The sequence below is a fragment of the Electrophorus electricus genome, chromosome 11 (assembly GCF_041902795.1).
Source record: "Electrophorus electricus isolate QZ-2024a chromosome 11, ASM4190279v1, whole genome shotgun sequence".
Classification (NCBI taxonomy): domain Eukaryota; kingdom Metazoa; phylum Chordata; class Actinopteri; order Gymnotiformes; family Gymnotidae; genus Electrophorus; species Electrophorus electricus.
Genome location: NC_137507.1, coordinates 11,516,742 through 11,534,748, shown reverse-complemented (window position 1 = coordinate 11,534,748; position 18,007 = coordinate 11,516,742). Strand labels below are relative to the sequence as shown.

At 41.7% G+C, this 18,007-nt stretch overlaps 1 protein-coding gene across 11 annotated transcripts; it reads right to left on the bottom strand.

Annotated features, from left to right (window-relative positions):
• Nucleotides 1–10,293: 10,293 nt before the first annotated feature.
• On the bottom strand, nt 10,294–16,963 carry LOC145659873 (uncharacterized). Of its 11 annotated transcripts, none has more exons than XM_081723289.1 (10): nt 15,848–16,870; nt 15,662–15,754; nt 14,928–15,034; nt 13,942–14,835; nt 13,277–13,736; nt 13,094–13,200; nt 12,538–12,852; nt 12,164–12,381; nt 11,833–12,057; nt 10,294–11,742 (listed from the first exon to the last, which is right to left on the bottom strand). In XM_081723289.1, exons 4-6 carry the CDS (start codon nt 13,957–13,959, stop codon nt 13,094–13,096), a joined length of 585 nt encoding a protein of 194 aa, XP_081579415.1. In that variant the 5' UTR covers nt 13,960–14,835; nt 14,928–15,034; nt 15,662–15,754; nt 15,848–16,870; the 3' UTR covers nt 10,294–11,742; nt 11,833–12,057; nt 12,164–12,381; nt 12,538–12,852. The 11 variants fall into 11 exon arrangements, with proteins under 11 accessions (XP_081579415.1, XP_081579414.1, XP_081579413.1 ...); XM_081723288.1 differs by having other exon boundaries at nt 12,538–12,894; nt 15,848–16,867; XM_081723287.1 differs by having other exon boundaries at nt 12,997–13,200; nt 15,848–16,861.
• Nucleotides 16,964–18,007: the final 1,044 nt, after the last annotated feature.

Here is an 18,007-nt window from a genome sequence, read left to right as displayed (position 1 = left end):
TCAATAAATAACTGCATTAATAAATTCAGTAGCTAAAAAATACAAATTGTATATTTAATGTTTTGATCAATGTTTGTTTAGTGTGTAGGATAATTTTACCTTGTTATGCATCTTTGGATACTGAACTTGGTGATGGGGGAAACACCTGTGCAGCACATCATCAATAAGTGATTTTGCTTTAAACTGGTGTTTCAGTAAGCAAGGACTCTCATTGGGCAGAGGTTTTGTCACTGAGCCCTTTGTCCGCACATCTCATCCTTGCATCTCTTTGTCACCTCCTTAGAGGGAGAAGCTAAGTCATGAGGAAGAGGTGCAAAGAACTGAGAAAACAATTAGCCAAATGAGAAGAACATAGAAATTAAGTTCTTCCTTTCTGACTAATGTACAACCTTGAATATACAAACACTCCCTCTTATTCATCAAAGTAGTATACAATAAACATCTGTTCAAAAAATGAGCAAATACGAATGTAATCATCATATAATGCTTCATTATTAATTAAATGCATTTTTGGCTTGTCAGAAGGGTAAAGCACACATTTGGTCAGTGACAATGTAAAGCAGAGTATGACTTTTTAACAACCTAAGAAATGCTGGATTTTTCTATTGAATTTTTATCATCATTATTACTATTATAATTACCATCATCAATAAAAATTATTTAAAAAAACAATTATTACTGGTAAGAAATGTAACTTCAATCATATTTGTAGACATGCAATTGCCAGGGGCAATCAGAATTTGAGACTGGAGCTAATTACAGATTTATTTAATTAGGGACTTAATTAATTAGGACTTTGATTTTGTATGTGTGTGAGTTCTGTATTCGCTTGACTGATGTGGCTCTCTGTTTCAAGACATCTGTCTGGCCCCTGTTATTACAAGCAAAGTAACCACCAACTCCATCTCAAGTCCTCTTTTCATTCCTGTCTCTCATTTTTCTAAAACTTTTAAATTAAACTTATGAGTTGCACAGTTTCTCTTCTGCAATTCCGTGCCCAGATGATCAGTCAGAGATGATAACAACCAGTCATCCACTACCTCCACCAGCAACTGTTCTGTCCACCCCTACAGTAGTCCTGCTGGTACTGGGAGTGGTGCTCTTCCTGGCCTTAGTGCTTCTTGCTGGGCTGCTTTACCAGAACAGAGTACTCAGGAGAGGTGGGACATATTCAAACATCATCTACTGTTTCCTTAATCCTTCAGTCTCTCATCAATCTTCTGGAACCATGTTTCTGTCTGTCTTCTCCTCCAGTGATCTCTAAGAGGAGGCATAAGACTCTGCCTGAAGTAATCTATGAGGAGATTGACCACAGAGTCATCACTAAAAGCACACCTATCTCAGCTCAAAAGGGTGATTGATATGGAAGGGTAATATTCCAGGCAATCATATTGAGGAGGGATAAAGAGATAAAGAGAGAATGACAGATTGAGAGGAAAAGAGAGCGCTTGTGCGTTTGTTCATTTGAAGCTGTGACTATATCACTATACACTTCTTGCTACATTAAGAGATTTGAGCAGTAGCATGATAGAGGTCTGTCTTATCACTGTAAAGCAAGGCAAGTGTAAGGTGGACTTGAGCCCAGGTCAGGTAACAATGGTGGGCCATGTGCAGAACAGTTAGATGTTGGATCAGGTAAAACAAAAGGAAAAAACTAAACACCACGCCGAGCATGGAAAAAGGGAGAACAAAGGATGCAATGGGAAGAAATGGCAACCTTGATGCACTGGGGAAAACCAAACTAAAACTTCCGAAACAAAACCAGAAAACAGGGAGGAACTTGAATGGCTAAGGGAAGCCTCAGGAGAGAGACAGACTCGAGAGGGAAAGGGACGTGTAAAACCACAAACACACTCGCAGACAAGAAGTGAGGTGTAGCACAAGGGTTCACAGACCTCAAGACCTCATGACCTCAAGACCTGAAGTTAACAGCTAGGAGCTTGGCTCAGAACTTTAGCAAAGCTCCAAAACTGAATGACCTGGTCAGTGGGCTTATATAAGATATAGCCCAGCTGTTGGGTGTTAAGCCTGATTAGTGGTGTAGTTGACTCGAGGCCTACCTCTGGTGGCCGGAGGGGGCCTCGGCCTGGTGCCAAGCCTTACAGCAAGTTTATATGTATGGTATATTTCATGCACAATAGGAAATCAAGGAGTTTTACAAGAATATATAGAAACAATGAATGGAATAAAGTGTTGAATAATAGACTATTTATATGCTGAGAACTATCAACCTAGAGAGGATTTAAAAAAAAAATGTTAAAGTAAAAACAATTACAATATAAAGGCACACAAAAACAAGAATGTTGTCCATTGGTAACTTACCAGACTAGTTTATGTTTCTGTATCCTCTGTAAGACTGCAGTCAGCTAGTCAAATATTCTATATTTCTCACAGCTACCCAGCTTCATTATTATCTGTAGACATAGATACTCATGATTTAACATTTCAAACATGTCTCATGATTACTCTGTTCACCTCTGACAGAACGTATCAGCTCTGAAGTACAACATTCTGGTTATGAAGATGTTGGTGAAGAGCTTCTGTCAGGAAAGGGAGGCAGGTACAACCCGCAGAGAAATACTGAAAATTATAGAGGTTATAGTATTAATTAATCAGTCTGCTATAGGTAACTGACTGGAAACATATCCTGATATTTGTTATCTCAGTATGAGATTCTCTTTAATACTGTTGCTCTGTTAGGTTCAGTTCACCTGAAGGTACTGTAAATTGCCTGTCGACAATTAGTGAAATGATGCATGTTTACATTAATGACAGTATCCATCATGATTGATCTCATTTCTAAACTTCATCATAGACGAGTTTACATTTGTCATGTTTGAATATACCACAGCTTCTACTGTGAGCCACGTGTACTACCTTGTGGACTTGTGGAGTTTTGGAGCTTATTCTCATAGAGAATTCTCTTTTGGTGCAACATTTATTTTAAGTGATTTACAAGAAATTCACTTTTTTCTTTTGGTTACAGCAAAATCTGTCAATGAAGAAGAGACTGAATATTATGATGATGCCATCACCAGTAGTGGTCCGACAAGTAAGTTTGTTTAATTCCTCACTTCATTAAAATGAAAGAGATGATGACTGAAAGTACTCTATCAGCTCATTGTATTTGATTTAGGTGACCTAGGCACAGAAAACCTACAGGATAATTATAATGACATCACACATGGACAGACACCTGATACTTCTGGAAAATGTATTCTACTAATAACTTCATTACTCACACTACTGCCCAAATAGGTAACTGTAATTTGCAGTCAAAGTTTTGCAGCTTTTTCTGCAAGACTGATATGACTTCAACCTGCTATCAATGATTTTTCTTAAGATATTTTTATTGATTTTTGCATTAATTTGCACTGTCAGTTTTAAACACATTAATAACACTCAATGACACTAATGTCTGATGGCATTTATATTACATTTTTATATTACATTACATTTACAAGCCCCACCACTGCCAAGTTGCCACTGTTGTCCCCTGAGCAAGGCTCTTAACCCTCAATTGCTCAAGTTGTATTCAGTCATAATTGTAAGTTGCTTTGGATAAAAGCATCCGCTAAGTGATAATGAAATTCTAGGCACAAGAACCAACAGGTTTATAATGTCAGACTTGTTGCTCATGGGCATTAAAACTTGTTTACATGTGCTGGTGTAGCTCTTATGCCAGAGGACTATGATGATGTCATCTCCCCTGGACAGGACTCAGGAGGTGGTACAGGTGAGAATGCAATTTAGGTGGAGCCCATTATAACAAGTTTATGTTTCTCTTTACCTATACGTTCTAACTGCATTGCTTATTATTTAATGACTGGCCTCTCAGTAGCATCTGATGTTTGATGTATTATTGCGTAATGATAATGCTGATGTAAATTTTGAAGAATGTTCTGGGTGTTTAAGGGAATCACCACTTACTGAACAATAGTAAATACTGTACCAAACTGGGTCCTTCAAAGTGGTTTTGCATATGATAAAACATTTGATTACAGCCGAATAACAGTATTGTAATGGTTTATTACTGTCACAATATTGTCCTTTCAATGTTGGCTGATGTCCTAGAAGGTTTCGATATGCTGAATCCTCTAATAAATTACTGAAATTTCCTTAATTTGTGCTATGAGAATACTGACCTAAAACATTCTAAAACATTCTAGATATGTGTTCTGTGTCCTGAGATTCAGCCAATTTAAAAAGCACCAATAATGTATGTTAAAAATAACTTTAACTATATTATACCCTCTGTTTAGCAGTGTTTTATTACATTGTATAGCATACTGTAATTAGACCATATAGGACTATTACCTAATACAATATTTTTTTGTCCTCAATTTGCAAATCTAAATTGGTGCATTTCCTCTTGTTCTTTTACTTACAGTCTATGATAACCTGTAAGACACAAAGGAAAGGCTTCAATCAGAGAAGAATGAGAGTGCTTTTGCTCAGTGTCCTGCTGTGTAAAAGAGCACATTTGTCAAAATCATTATAAGCATGGAAGCATCATAGAAATACAATAGTAACCCTTTTATATGCATATATTACATACATAATGTTGAATGTGGTAGCATATTGTGGAATTTTGAATAAACAGCAAGTCAGACGTGATTAAAAGAGTAATTTAATAAAGAAAATAAGACGTACAAAACACAGCTGTGTGAGAGCTAATACTGTGAAGCAAAGCTCTAAAGGGGTAGACTGGCTCTGCTCCTTATATCTAAACTTCACATCCCAGAAGGGATGTCCTGTCATCCTGTTTACCCGTTTCCTGCTCCTTATCATGCTAAACACTTTTGCACATACCAGGATGCTCTGTTCCACCAGGACGGACACAGTTTGCTAGTTTCTCTTTATCAGCATTAGTCGCACGACACATGCAAGATCACGAAACAGCTGATTCAGCAGATTCAGCAGATTCAGCAGGTTACACAATATACAAAGACGGAATGTGCAGACTAAACTATTCATATAGGATTACATAGAGAAAGGATTAACATGATTAAATATGAATCACATGATAATACATGATCGAATAATAATTTCCATCACAATATCTAAGTTAATTCATTCCATGGTTTATTTACAGCATTTTCTTGCTTCTTTACTTGCTATTTTTTACTCTCTGTAGATACTCAACACTCTTGTTCACCAGTGTAACAAACTCACCAGTGTTACAGGTTTGAATGTTTGCATTTCATTTCTGTGCATTTCAATGTCCTATGCTCATAAAGAACTCAAATATTGTACAAAATGCAAGTAGAATGCTTATGATTAAAACATTTAGCGTTCGATTTCATGTCTGATTAATTGCTGGCCTTCCCAAAAAGACAACCAGCTAACTACTGTCTTACACCTTAATCTAGATCACAATTCTATAATAAATTGGCATGAAGTGCTGCTAATTTTTGGCACAAGGCCAAAATAGTCAAGTCAAAGTCATGTGAAATTTATTTACATGGTGCTTTTTACAACTTTGTTTTCATAAAGCAGCTTTACAAATGTTTGAGTACAAGCCCCCAGTGAGCAAGCCAAGGCTGCCAGTAGCAAGGAAAAACTCCCTAAAGCATGAGGAATAAACCTTGAGAGGAACCAAGACTCAAAGGCGGGGCCCATCCTCCTCTGGCCGACAACAGTCACCACAATAGTAACAATATAGACAATAAGGAGCGGAATAAGGAGCAGTGAAATAGAAAAATAAATAAATAATTTTAAAAAAACAGCAATTAATGTCTAGTCCATCCTGCACAAGAATGTCCATGTGGTCCAAATAACCAGTCAGCATTTTGAATCTATATATCAGACCTATATAATCATGGGACAAATTAGATTATTGTATCATAGACAAACGAGACCTCCGAGACTCAAGACTCATGTTTTTAGGCTACTAACAACCATGCAATCTTACATCATGGGCAACTGCCACTTTTAGCTGATGGTCAGATACCATCTCCCTTTTACTCAATCCAAGAGATGCCATTTTCTTATGGTTGATTCAGGTGCACCATGTCCTCCAGCTGAAAAAACAGCTTTGGAAATGTCTACATGGGAATCTGTGATTTTAAAAATGCATATTGAGTTATTTGTAATAAATAAAACATTGACACACTGTATAGATGTCATTGTTGAGGTCAATGAATGAGATCAGTGAAAAGGTAAATACAGTACAGCTGTACTGTAGACAGTTACATTTAAAGCTGTGCATATGTATGTCCATGTAAAAGTGCTTTGTTGTTATTGCTATTTGTTTGGGGGTTCTTTTTCTTCTCACTCTAAGACTATAACAGTGGGTGAACGGAGGTAGGACTAAGTAGAGTGATATTAATTAAGGGCAAATCCATAATTGTTGTAGTGACACAGAACGAGGGTGAAAGCCAGCAGCATCAGATACAGAAACAAAGGCAGAGTACATAACAAACAGAAGAAGCAAAACACAAAAGCTAAACACAGAAAACTAAACAGGCTGATGGAACGAAGCATAGTACAGATGTAATACAGCTAACAGTGAAACAGGCAAACAAGGCAGTAAGAACACAGAAGCAAAACTACTTGCGACATTGAACAATGACGAACATAAACTAGAAAACACAGGGTTTAAATACACGAAGGGTTACAATACAACAAGAAACACCTGCAGATAAACAAAAAAAGGAAACAAGGAAAGGAAACCAAAAACATAAACAAAGACCATGAGGTGAACATCACCATGGGAACCGTGGTAATATTTCTTAGCTAGTTTAAAGCTTTTGCTGCAATATTAGTTCAATTTTCACAATTTTCAATCAGGATACAATTTCTTAAATTAGACTTAATTATTATTATTTTGAAATATAAAATTGAGCTTTCTAATGAGTTCTGGTGCATTAAGAATTATACACATAATTTTTATGATAAAAATGAGATTAAATAACTTTGAATCTTGGCAGTAGGCTGTGTAGCAGTTTATCCGAATGTGATGTCATCAAAAGATGCAGAACTGTCCATGGTTCTGAACTTCTGCCCTTCTGTACTAATTACAAATTGTATTTACAGTGTAAATTGTATAAAAGTGAAATTTCAATATCAGCACCTTTGCCTTAATTGCAAATTGTGCTAAACATAATTGATGTAAACTACCAAAACACAACACATATACACAGTGTGTCTATGAACAAATGCAGCCAAATATTCCTAAGCAGATAAGCCCACAGAAGAACCACACACACACAAGGACACTGTTCTAATACTCTAATCATTGCCAAAGGTGAGATAATCACTGTCCATGGTGCTGAATTGGCAGTTAACGTTGCTTTTGCATCTGCATGCTTGAGCATCTGCATGCTCAGTGCAAACCTTTGGACTTCAACTTTCTCTGCACATCACAGTCAGCAAGCGTTGCATAGTCACCAATGTCCTATTTATAATCAACACTTGAAAATAAAACCATAACATTCAGGATTCTCCCAATGATAGGCTGAATAATTTGAGTTTGTATTCATTATTTGGTAATAAGGAAACAAAGTCGAATCCATTCTTGACAAGACCCTCTTGCTAGCAGAGCTTGTATTAAACTATAGAGAGTGAATGAAGGGACAATAAGCTAAATGGGTAATTGACCGCACTGCTGATGGGGTACTTAGATAAGTCGAATAGCCAGTGTAGAGTTGACCATTATAATTGCCTTTTTTCATCTTAAAAATATTGCCAGACTGCATCCCTCACTCCTTGATTCTGTGTCTGAAACTCTAATTCATGATTTTATTACATCCAGACTGGATTACTGCAACTTGCTTCTGGCTGAGCTCCCTGTTAGTCTTTTCAAGAAGCTCCAATATGTGTAGAATTCAGCAGTAAAAATTCTCATGTGCACTAGATGATGGAAACACATAACCCCCAAATTAAAAAACCTACACTGGCTCCTGGTCCATTATCGCATACAGCAACTGCTGATGCTCATTTGCTTTCTGTTAGTCCTGCCAAATTATGCTCTAATGGTGAAAGAGCATTTAGCGTTGCATGCCCAAAAATATGGAACCCCAACGCCATCACTATCCACCTTCACAAAGCTTTTAAAAACACCTCTTTCCAAATGCTTTTCCTAATTTGTAAAACTTATTTTCTTCTTATTGCCTCACATCTTTTTTATTTTATCATAGTTATGTTTTGTATTGCCATTTTCTTACTGTAACCTTTAAAATATAATTGTAATCTGTAATTGTATTTGATTTTATTTCCCCACTGCATTATAATTTTATTATTTTTTTGTTTTTTACTCTGATATTCTCTTCTTATAACACTTAACATGTTTTCACTTGCTCTAATACTGTAAGGTGTCCTTCAGTATCCTGAAAGGCACTTACATTTTATTTATATTATTTTTTATTATTAATTAGAAGCAAACAGGTAGCTCTAAACAGACTAGTCTTGACCTCTAAAGGTGCCTTGATTGTCAAATAGCCCTCCAGTCACTAGACAACGAATTCCACAGCTGTATTAGCAGGTGGTCAATTTTTGTACCATGTATCAGTTATGACTGTTTAATATGTTTTTTTCAGAAGTGCATGCAACTGTCCTAAATATTATGCATTTATGTAAGAGATCAAAAGAAGTTTTATTCTGCAGCATGGACAGTTCTGAGACTTTGGATAACCTCACCTTTGGCAATTCCTGTTCTGAATGGTGGTAGTTTATTTTTTTATTTTATTTTTTTTTTGTGTGTGTGTGTGTCTGTGTTTGTGAAAGCATTTTGGTGGTTTGTTTCAGGAGCTTCACAATTATTATGTTAGGTACAATTTGCAATTTCAAGTAAAAAAAAAAAGTTTAACTTATACTGTGCCTTTCGCAGACTCAAGATTGCTTTACAATCACAAAGATTGAGAGAATGAAAAGGCATTAATTGACAATCAACAAATTAATTAACAAATACGAATAGGAAGAGATGTTATAAGAAATGTTGAGACAAGTGGTATGTTTTAAGTTGTGATTTGAAAGAGGAAAGTGGAGAGCAGCAATGGAGAGATTGAGGTAAAGTGTTCCGTATTTGACAAAGGCGTGAACCGGTGTCTCAGCATCTAGTTTGGAGAGCATGGGCCTAAGCCTAATGAGGTGAAAAAAGCCATTTCACTTTAAAAATGTGCATAGGCCTATTTAAAACAGTTTGCAGTTACTACTAAAATGCTGATACTATTTAGAGTTCAGGACCATGGACCTGCGAATTTGGAAATGTCACCTTGGACAGTTTGTGATGTAGCCCAATATTAGACATGAGAGGTATGAGACATGTACGTATATAAGATGGTTGACAATCAAAACTTTCATTAACACTTTACTGAAGGGTAACATGACCACGTGACACCTACATAAACCTTTCATGACACCTCTCTAGACACCTGTGAGTTTAAATAGAGGGAGAAAACAAGGAACAGGTGAAGGTGACTAGTAGGCAGGGGACTGGGAATGAGGCAGGTATGTAGTACGATCCCTAGCAAGAATGGGCATGTCCCTCCTTCTGGATGCCCGGCCAACCGTGACAATACCTGATACAGGTATAGCCAAGCTTCAGATATGATTTCACTTACTCTTTCATTTTTTTAAATGTTTCTGACATTAGAGGTGCACACAAATGTTTTATTTCATAAGAAATAAAAACATATGCACTGAAACATTATGTACTTGTTTATTTTTATGACTTAAAAAAAAGAAGCTGGGCAGATTGTATACTCCCTAATGTGGGGTCTTCTCTGGAACTTGTTTTACAGATTGTAGATGGAGAATATGACAGCCTGAAAAATCAGTCTGAAGGTTTTTTTTGTTTGTGTGTTACACCTCTCCCACAATGGGCAAGGGTATTCTGGTAACTCCAGAGGTCAAATATTTCACACACTCCTCAGGCAGCATTTTGCAAGTGTTTTCATTTTTACCCCTAGCACACCTTCTGAAGAGGGGCATCAGTCAGGCAGGGGACACCTCCTGTAGACAGGTGGGAATCTGTCATGAGAGAGTAGTAGTCCAGTTCCTTCTCATGAGAGGAATGAGGCGATGAGCAAATCTGAAGGAGGTGAGCCTTGTCCCTCCATTGGGGCTTGCAAATCCACCTGCACAGGCAAATCTCAGTCCATTGGCTGATCCAATCTGTCTGCAAACCAATGAGCTGCATGCTGTTTGTTTTTGCTTTCCTCAATAATTTCTGGCATGTCAGCTCACAGCCAGGTATCAAATGACCTGGCAGTGAGTTGACATCTTTTTTTAGGGTCAGTTAATCTGTGACATGCACTTTACATAAAGCAGAGGCAGGACACAGATGCGAGTCATATTGGTTTATTCAATGAATGAAAGGTAAACATACAGGAAAACAAGGCATAGAACAGACTGAGTCCAGTGGTTCTGGACCAATCTTCTGTGGCCAGTCCAGGGCCCCTCCAGAGCTGTTTGGTGGCCCTTGGTGGCCCTTCCTGAGGCGCCCCATCTCATCCACACTGTTCCTGGACTTTTGTAATCATGATTGTTTAATTTTTGCATGCATACAACCGAACATCAATTTTGTCTTCACATTGTTTTTCTGCATTTTTAAAAAAATATATACCAATTTTTATATGTTAAAAGTGTATGTTAATTTAAGAATAGAATTAAACTAACAATCAATTAAGTCAACATCAAGTTAATTTACACGTGAAACTGAAGTGTTTAGATAGTACTTATTTATTTGATGAACAATAAACTTTAATCAAAATGACAAGTGCAACTTTTGTAAGAATGTGCCTAATTACCACAAACACACTCATTCACTTCATTGAAGAACAAAGTAGTTTAAATCATTGCCCATTCACTTTGTGAATTACAAAGCAGAATAAATCAGTGGGTAGTGGTAGCTCAGTTTAGGTACTTGACTTGTAACTGGATGGTTGCTGGTTCAAGCCCCACCACTGCCAAGATGCCACTCTTGGGCCCCTGAGCAAGGCCCTTAATTGCTTGAGCTGTACTCGGTCATAATTGTAAGTCACTTTGGATAAAAGTGTCAGGTAAATGTAAATCAGGGCTCATTCACTTTGTGAAGTATAATATAGTATTAAACAGTGCTCATTTATTTTTGAAAGTACAAATGATTATGAAACAGTGCTCATTCACAACACACAGAACAAATCATGAAAATAGGAATACATATAAAACTATATACAACTATTTACAATGGGGTGAGTGGGGTGGTCAACAGATCACTGACCCTGTCCAACATCTCCTCTCTTCATCTCCTCCATCCACTGCTCCACTGTCTTCCCTGCTGTTGCTGCTGCGCAGAAGTGCACCCCACGAAACCTGCTGTGTCCAAACTCTTTAGTCTTGGGTTGGCCACACTATTTGCAGGCATAGCGTTCATGCTTGCACCGCTTCGTGGGGATGGCCTGTCCATGGGCAGTGGCGGCGGCCTCGGCCTCTGCCTTTTTCTTTCACTGCCATGCTGTGGTCTGGGGCCCAGCCAGCACAGGAGTGGCATTGGTGGCAGAAGCCACGTCGCCTTCTAGACCAGAGCATGTCAGGGTCTCACCAGGAAGAAGAGGAGGCTGGCCTTGGACACGCTGAAAAGCCTGCCCAGACACATCCTGCTGGATGTTAAAGTCAAAAGCAGGGTGCCCGTCAGTCGGATGCTCCAGGAGCTTACTCAGTGCGGGAGGGAGGGGTTCTGGGGCCACCATCGGAGCGTTGGACTGGCCAACGCTCAGGCACAGAACATCCTGTTCCTGCTTTTTCTTCCTGGCATTGGTTCTGTAACACAGAATGCAGCACAGCCTCTTAGGACTCAGCCTGTATAGTCCACAGTGCAAATAAGATCAATCTAAGACCTGGAAAATTCACCACTGGGTCAGTGTCCGCTGATTCAACTAAAAAAAATTGAATACAGGTCCAGGCCATGAGGCCGGGGCTGCCGAGGACTACGTCCCTGATGACACCATAGTCCCTCATGATGGCAGCCCACCTGTTTACCCTGATGCCAGTGATGGTCTCACCGGCCAGGTGAAGCCGACAAGGTGGCTGACGCTGGGACACGAGGAAGGCTCACTGCCTTGTCCAGGGAAGCAGCTGTGAAGATACAAAAGGAGAGACAAACAGACGGACAGAATCAATTAGTCACACAGTTAGAAGTCAAACTTAAGGAAACGTATTACATTACTGTGAGTGTGCTTACCGCTTCAGACTCTCTGTTCAAGCTACAACAGAGGTCTTAGAGTGGCTGCTTTTTAAACCATTCCTTGACAAGTCACTCTCTGGCAGTTTTTCCCAGAGAGCAACGATGCTGTCTACCCTCTGCTGTGTCACAAAGGCCTGGTGACGCAGGTCCACCAGACTGTTGGCCAGGTTTACTACGTGATGGTAACCTAGAACAGCAGCAGGTCCCAGGCTCTCCTGAAAATAAAAGAAAGAAAAATACACTTTTTGACTGAAGCACACAAACATTTAATGCTCTCATATATAGTTGAACACCGTTTATTTTGGATTGGTTAGGACTTGTGTTGTACTGTACATGTAAACACAAAGTGAACAGAAAGAACTACAATGTACTTATATCCTCCTCATCCCCAGACAAAGCCTGAGTCTGGGTAGCAACAGGGCCATCAGGCACGGTCTGCTTGGTCAGCCCAGACGCAGAGGACTTGGCTCGCTACGACCGGGTCCGCAAAGAAGCAGCCAGAGAACGAGGTCCCACTGCTGCGTGATGGAGATGCGGCAATGGTTCAAGACTCATTGAACCCCACGTCCACATCCTTGAATCCATCGTCCTCCAGCTCTGGAAAGTCCTCATCGCTAAGCCCATCTGGAGCATCTGTATCCCTGCTGACGTCCTAATGCACAGGTACTCCACCCCGATGAGTTCACCTATACAAGTGTGTTGAATACATCCCAGAGGGGAAAAAAGGGCTATATGTGTGTGTGCACGTGTGTGTGAATATGAGAGAGAGAGAGAGAGAGAGAAAGAAAGAGAGAGAGAGCAAGAAAGATGAGAGATTGAGAGGATGTTACATGTATACTTTCCAGGCCTAGTGTAGTCCAGCTGGAGCCTAAGGAGTTGCTCGCTCAGCTGGTTGGCATAGTCCTGCAGCTGGCCACTGCAACAGACCTAAGTAGGATCACTTCCCTCCACTGCTGCTGCTACGCAGTCCTCGTTCCACCTCACCAACCATTCAAGCAGGTATGCCTGAAAGTGCAGGGCACTTGCACTTGTACCTGCAGCAGTCAAGGAAAGAAGGCTTTTAGTAAACAGTGCTGACATGCATACCGAGAGCGAGAGAGAGGGACTTACCAGGTATGAATGGGTTCAGGTGCAGGTGGAATGACTCCAGAGAAGTGGAACCGTGTGCACAGCGATACACGGGCAGGACGACCCCTCCCCTGGTCACCTGCCCCACCCTCCTGTACAGCTGTACACCAGGAGGGTCCTGAATGCAGTGGAGGTGGTGCCTCTGGGTCTGCCACATGTCCTCCATCTTCTTGCGGTCCAGAAGCCTGACACCCATTGTGTCCGTCACATCCATATAGTCTTCCATCAGCTCCTGGATGAGCAGCTCGGTCTCCTGGGCCCTGTGTGTGCGGCAGAGATGACAGCGCCAAGACAGCTCCTTGACGGTGGGTCTGCTGAAAGACCCGGCGTCATTCAGGCGGCCTCTGGACTGAGGGGGCCTCCCCGCGCTCCGACTGCTTGGCCTCCTGTAGATGGGCCACATCATCCACGTCCCACTCGAAGACGCAGAAGGAGAGGTAGCCTATGAAGAGGCCGTACAGCTGGTGACTGTCCATGATGACACCCACCGCGAACCGTCGCATGAAGTGCCACACGTCCAGCCTGACAACCAGCTGGTCCCATTCGTGGAGCATAGGCACACAACACGTCACACATGTGACAATCAAGCATATTGTAGAGGTTACTGTTCAGCGGCGTGCGTGCGTGCGTGTTGCACCCTAGCTTACCTTCTTTGTGGAGTCCATCTTGAAAATGGCTCTATAGATGGAGGTAACCCTGGCCTTCAACTGCTCAAGCTGTGACAGCACATCTTGCGCGTATACTGTCAGCAGCCATTTTGGAGTGGGCACCGACACCGTCGGGGGCAGCTGGTGGGTGATGGTGCTGGGGTCGGTGCCCAGGGACAGAAACTTCTTGAGCACGAAGAGGTACTCAGAGGACTTGGCCAGCCACTGCTGTCTGTGCCTGACGCACAGGTCGCACTGTGCAGCGAGGTCACACTGTTCCCCAGAGTGCGACCCCACATCAGGCAAACGACCCCCTTGTCACAGGACAGGCTAAAGAACGCCAACACAATATCACACAGAGGAACCAACAGATCACACATTAATCCATCACAAAATATCTCTCTCTCACACACACACATACACACACACACACTTGTATGTCAGAACCACTGGGAACTTCGCCCAATGGACGGGGTTCAGCTGATCCAATATGTCCTGCGACTAGCCCGCCAGCTTCTTCTTACAGCAGCGGCACTACAGATTCACAATGGCCATGAAGTACCAGCCGCTGAAGTCCAAAACCCTCCGGAAAGTCTTGTACAGCCCACAGGCCGTCAGCTTATGGCCCAGCTGACGGCACTCGGGTTGTGCGTAAAGCAGCTTGAATGCCCACATGCGGTATGGCATCCACAGGAACAGTCTGCTGTGAAAGAAGGCGTTGAGCGAAGACGGAGGTTGCGCGTAACCCGGCCAGGGTCCAGGAGGCGACCACCACAGACGCAGATTCTTGGTCAGCACTGGCCTCCCAGACTGCTCTCTGGAGAAGAGCACCCAGCTGACCCACTAATGCCGCTCTCTGGGCAGCATCAGCTTCCAGCCCTCAGGCAGAAGCACCTTAAACGAACAAACAGATGCATCATATATATGTGCTTGGTGTTTTCCTCAACCTACCACAAAAACACCAGAGGCGGGGTGGTGCTGCTCACCTCAGCAGTGGGCACTGGCTGCATTTGCGAAGTCTGCTTTTCCGGTTCAGCCACCTGCAGGGAGCGCTGGGGTGGTGCAGGGACCACTGGAGTAGAGGACAAGAGAGCTGGAACAACACACATTAAAGAGCTTAGAAAAGGGCAAAAGATGTTACTTGACATCACAGCATGGGTGCACATGAGCCTGCAGGGACGACTAACACAGCCAAGAAGCTGAAAGTATCTAATGTTACTGAAGAGTGAGCTGCTCCCAACCCACCACTCTATGACAACATCAGTGTAAAGCAAATCAATGTCACTATGTTCAGCTATGGTAATGAAATAAGCAGATGGAATGAAGATGACACACTTTACATTTAGCTGACACTTTTATCCAAAGCAACTTACAATTATTACTGAGCACAAAGATCCTTGCTCAAAGGCCCAACAGTGGCAGTAGTGGGCCTTAAACTAGCAACTTTCCAATTATAAGTCAAATACCTTAACCACTGAGGTACCAGTGCCCTGTTTTAGCCAGCAAACATGAAGAGCACCACAGAATGAATTAATAACCGTGCAGGTCATTCTAACACCACCATCTCACATCACCTACCTGACCGCTTCCAAGTCCTTCCCATTATAGCTACATTACAATGTATCACAACAAAACAAGTTACAGTCAGGACAAACAACAAGACAGACCTTCAATTTTATACTTGAGTAGTTCACTCAGTCCATTCAGCAGCACAACTCACCTTCAGCGTCCAGTTCCATGGACACAGCCAGCAGCTCGGCGTCGGAAGACTCCTGTGCTCGCCTGGCTTTGGAACTCCGATGGTTGAAGACACCTGCGTACGGACACAAGGAGCAACTTCAGACACCAGAAAGGGATAACATTCAAAGGCACTCAATGAATCAGTCGTCCACACGCACACACGCACCTGTTCTTTTGCAGTGCCTCCATCTTGCTCTGCCGCCAGATCCACAGGACGTAACTGGATTAACAAACGCCGCGTGTAACTGCAAAACCTTCCATGTTCCAATGCTGCTCTGTTCGTCATACGTGAATTGAACATCTACCTCTTCTAACTGTCCTTGGCTCAGCAGCCATTTAAATGTTTCACCCCGGTACTGGACCGTGCTCTCGCTCAGCACTGGCCGCGCGTTCCCGGGATCGACCCACGCTCCCCACCACGCGGTCCTTGGCCTCTTCCGTCATCCTCTCGGCGCTCCAAACCCAAGACGGGGCCGGCCGACGCTTGTAGGCGTTGGACAGCTCCACGGGCTCGGGCGAAGGCTGGAGGGTGAGCTGGCTGGAGGTCTCTCGCCTGAATGCAGGCTTGTAATCCAGTCTGTCTAAAATGAAACAAGAGAGGAAAAGACACAAGCGTCGTCTGCGGAGACAAAAGACGACGCGCACACGTAAAACTTTGACAGGCTACTTACTTGAATCGCTAGTTAATACCCAAACTGTAGAAAGAAGAACACACACATCAGTTTCACATATAGAATATTACCAAAACGGTCGCGTTTTGCTTAGTGAACACTTCTAAGGAACGCAGTACACCGCTGCGCGTCTGCAATACATTAAATACATAGAATACAGCATTATAGTCATTCTCGAGTTGTAAAGCACCACTCAAGACGCGCATGCACGCTATCTGGGTCCATTTAATCAGTCATTTTAATGTCATCTAGTCAGACACTGTATTTCGGACATAAACGACCTAGCTCGGTCGGTCGGTTCTAGTTGCTAATTTCGCCCATTAAATCTCACTTTTACAGTACATTCTTGACGTACGTAGACATAGATAATAAAAGCCATGTAAAGAACAAAAGCGTAAAAGTTACAGAGAAAACGAATCGAAGGGCTAAACTTCAAACAATAGGCGAGCCCGGCGTTACTTACCGCACGCCGTGAGAACTGACAGCAGTGGTGTGACAGCTACGAGACGGCAACTGGATAGCAACGGGAGAGCCAATGAAAAATCGAGAGTCACATTGGAACAGGCCAATGGCGCTCTGCTGACTTTGGAAAAGAATTTGTAACAGACCAATGAGAGGACGCAAGCCTTTTAGAACCACTTGGAACAATTTTGAACAACATTGGAACAAAAGATTGTATGTCATGCACGCAATAGGCATTTAATCTCCCTACCGATTTGTAAAAGGTGTGGAAAGCAACGTTCACATGGAACATTTGTTGGTGGCATGCATTTTGCGTAGCGCATGCCAGTAAACCAGAGGATCACTCTCTATATACACTTTCTATATAGTAATGTCACTGTATCTATCCTAATTATAACTCAGTTGCTGTCTCTCACTAGCCGATCAATAAATATGTTCTGTCTCTAACCTCACATATAGCGAATAATCATCACTAAACGCATTGTCAGTCGTGATGTCACTATATCTCTCAAAAGCTCTCTCTTCTCACAAAAAACTTCCACAACAAGACTCTCAATGTTTCGTGACGTTTACGGTTCAGACTGATGTATGATCAGGTTTATTTCAGACACCGTCAATTAAACGTAGAAGCTGCCGGTACTGCATGCCACCTGTCGAAACAGGTGAAACGCAACAGAACACCCTTCACCTTTCGGAGCAATGTTTCGAAACACTGCGCTTCAGAAATTCGACACAAGAGTCGAAACATCCGTACCAAAGGTATCATTACTACTGCGAAGTAGTGTTGATTAAAACAGGAATAAAAATTAATCGGAATTCTACTGTTGTGTATTTGTGGAAACTGAAAATTGTAGTGGGTTTGGAAAAAGCCATTATTTTTACAAAGGATTTTATATTTGTATCTGTAACAGGCATGGTACAGACTAAACTAAAAAAATAAACAATGAGGTCTTAGAAGAATGGAACTGTAGTGGTATAAATGGTGTTTCTCTCTTTACTACGCTCAGTTTTAGTATTTTAACCATTTTATAGTATATGTAAAAACAGCTTACGAAACCTTCCGCTTTTGCACTTTTTAGACGGCTCCTTAATGATTCGCTTCTGGAAAGCGTCAGTTATCAGCGTTTCCGATTTTTTTCTCTTGAACGCAATTTCGCGGGCGAACGATGGGAAGTATTTTTATTTTACTGAGA

What these genes read in the sequence shown, in the direction of transcription:
- LOC145659873 (XM_081723289.1), bottom strand. An exon ending in CCTGAACCCATTCATACCTG is followed by an intron (nt 13,201 to 13,276) that starts GTAAGTCCCTCT and finishes TGACTGCTGCAG; the next exon opens with GTACAAGTGCAAGTGCCCTG.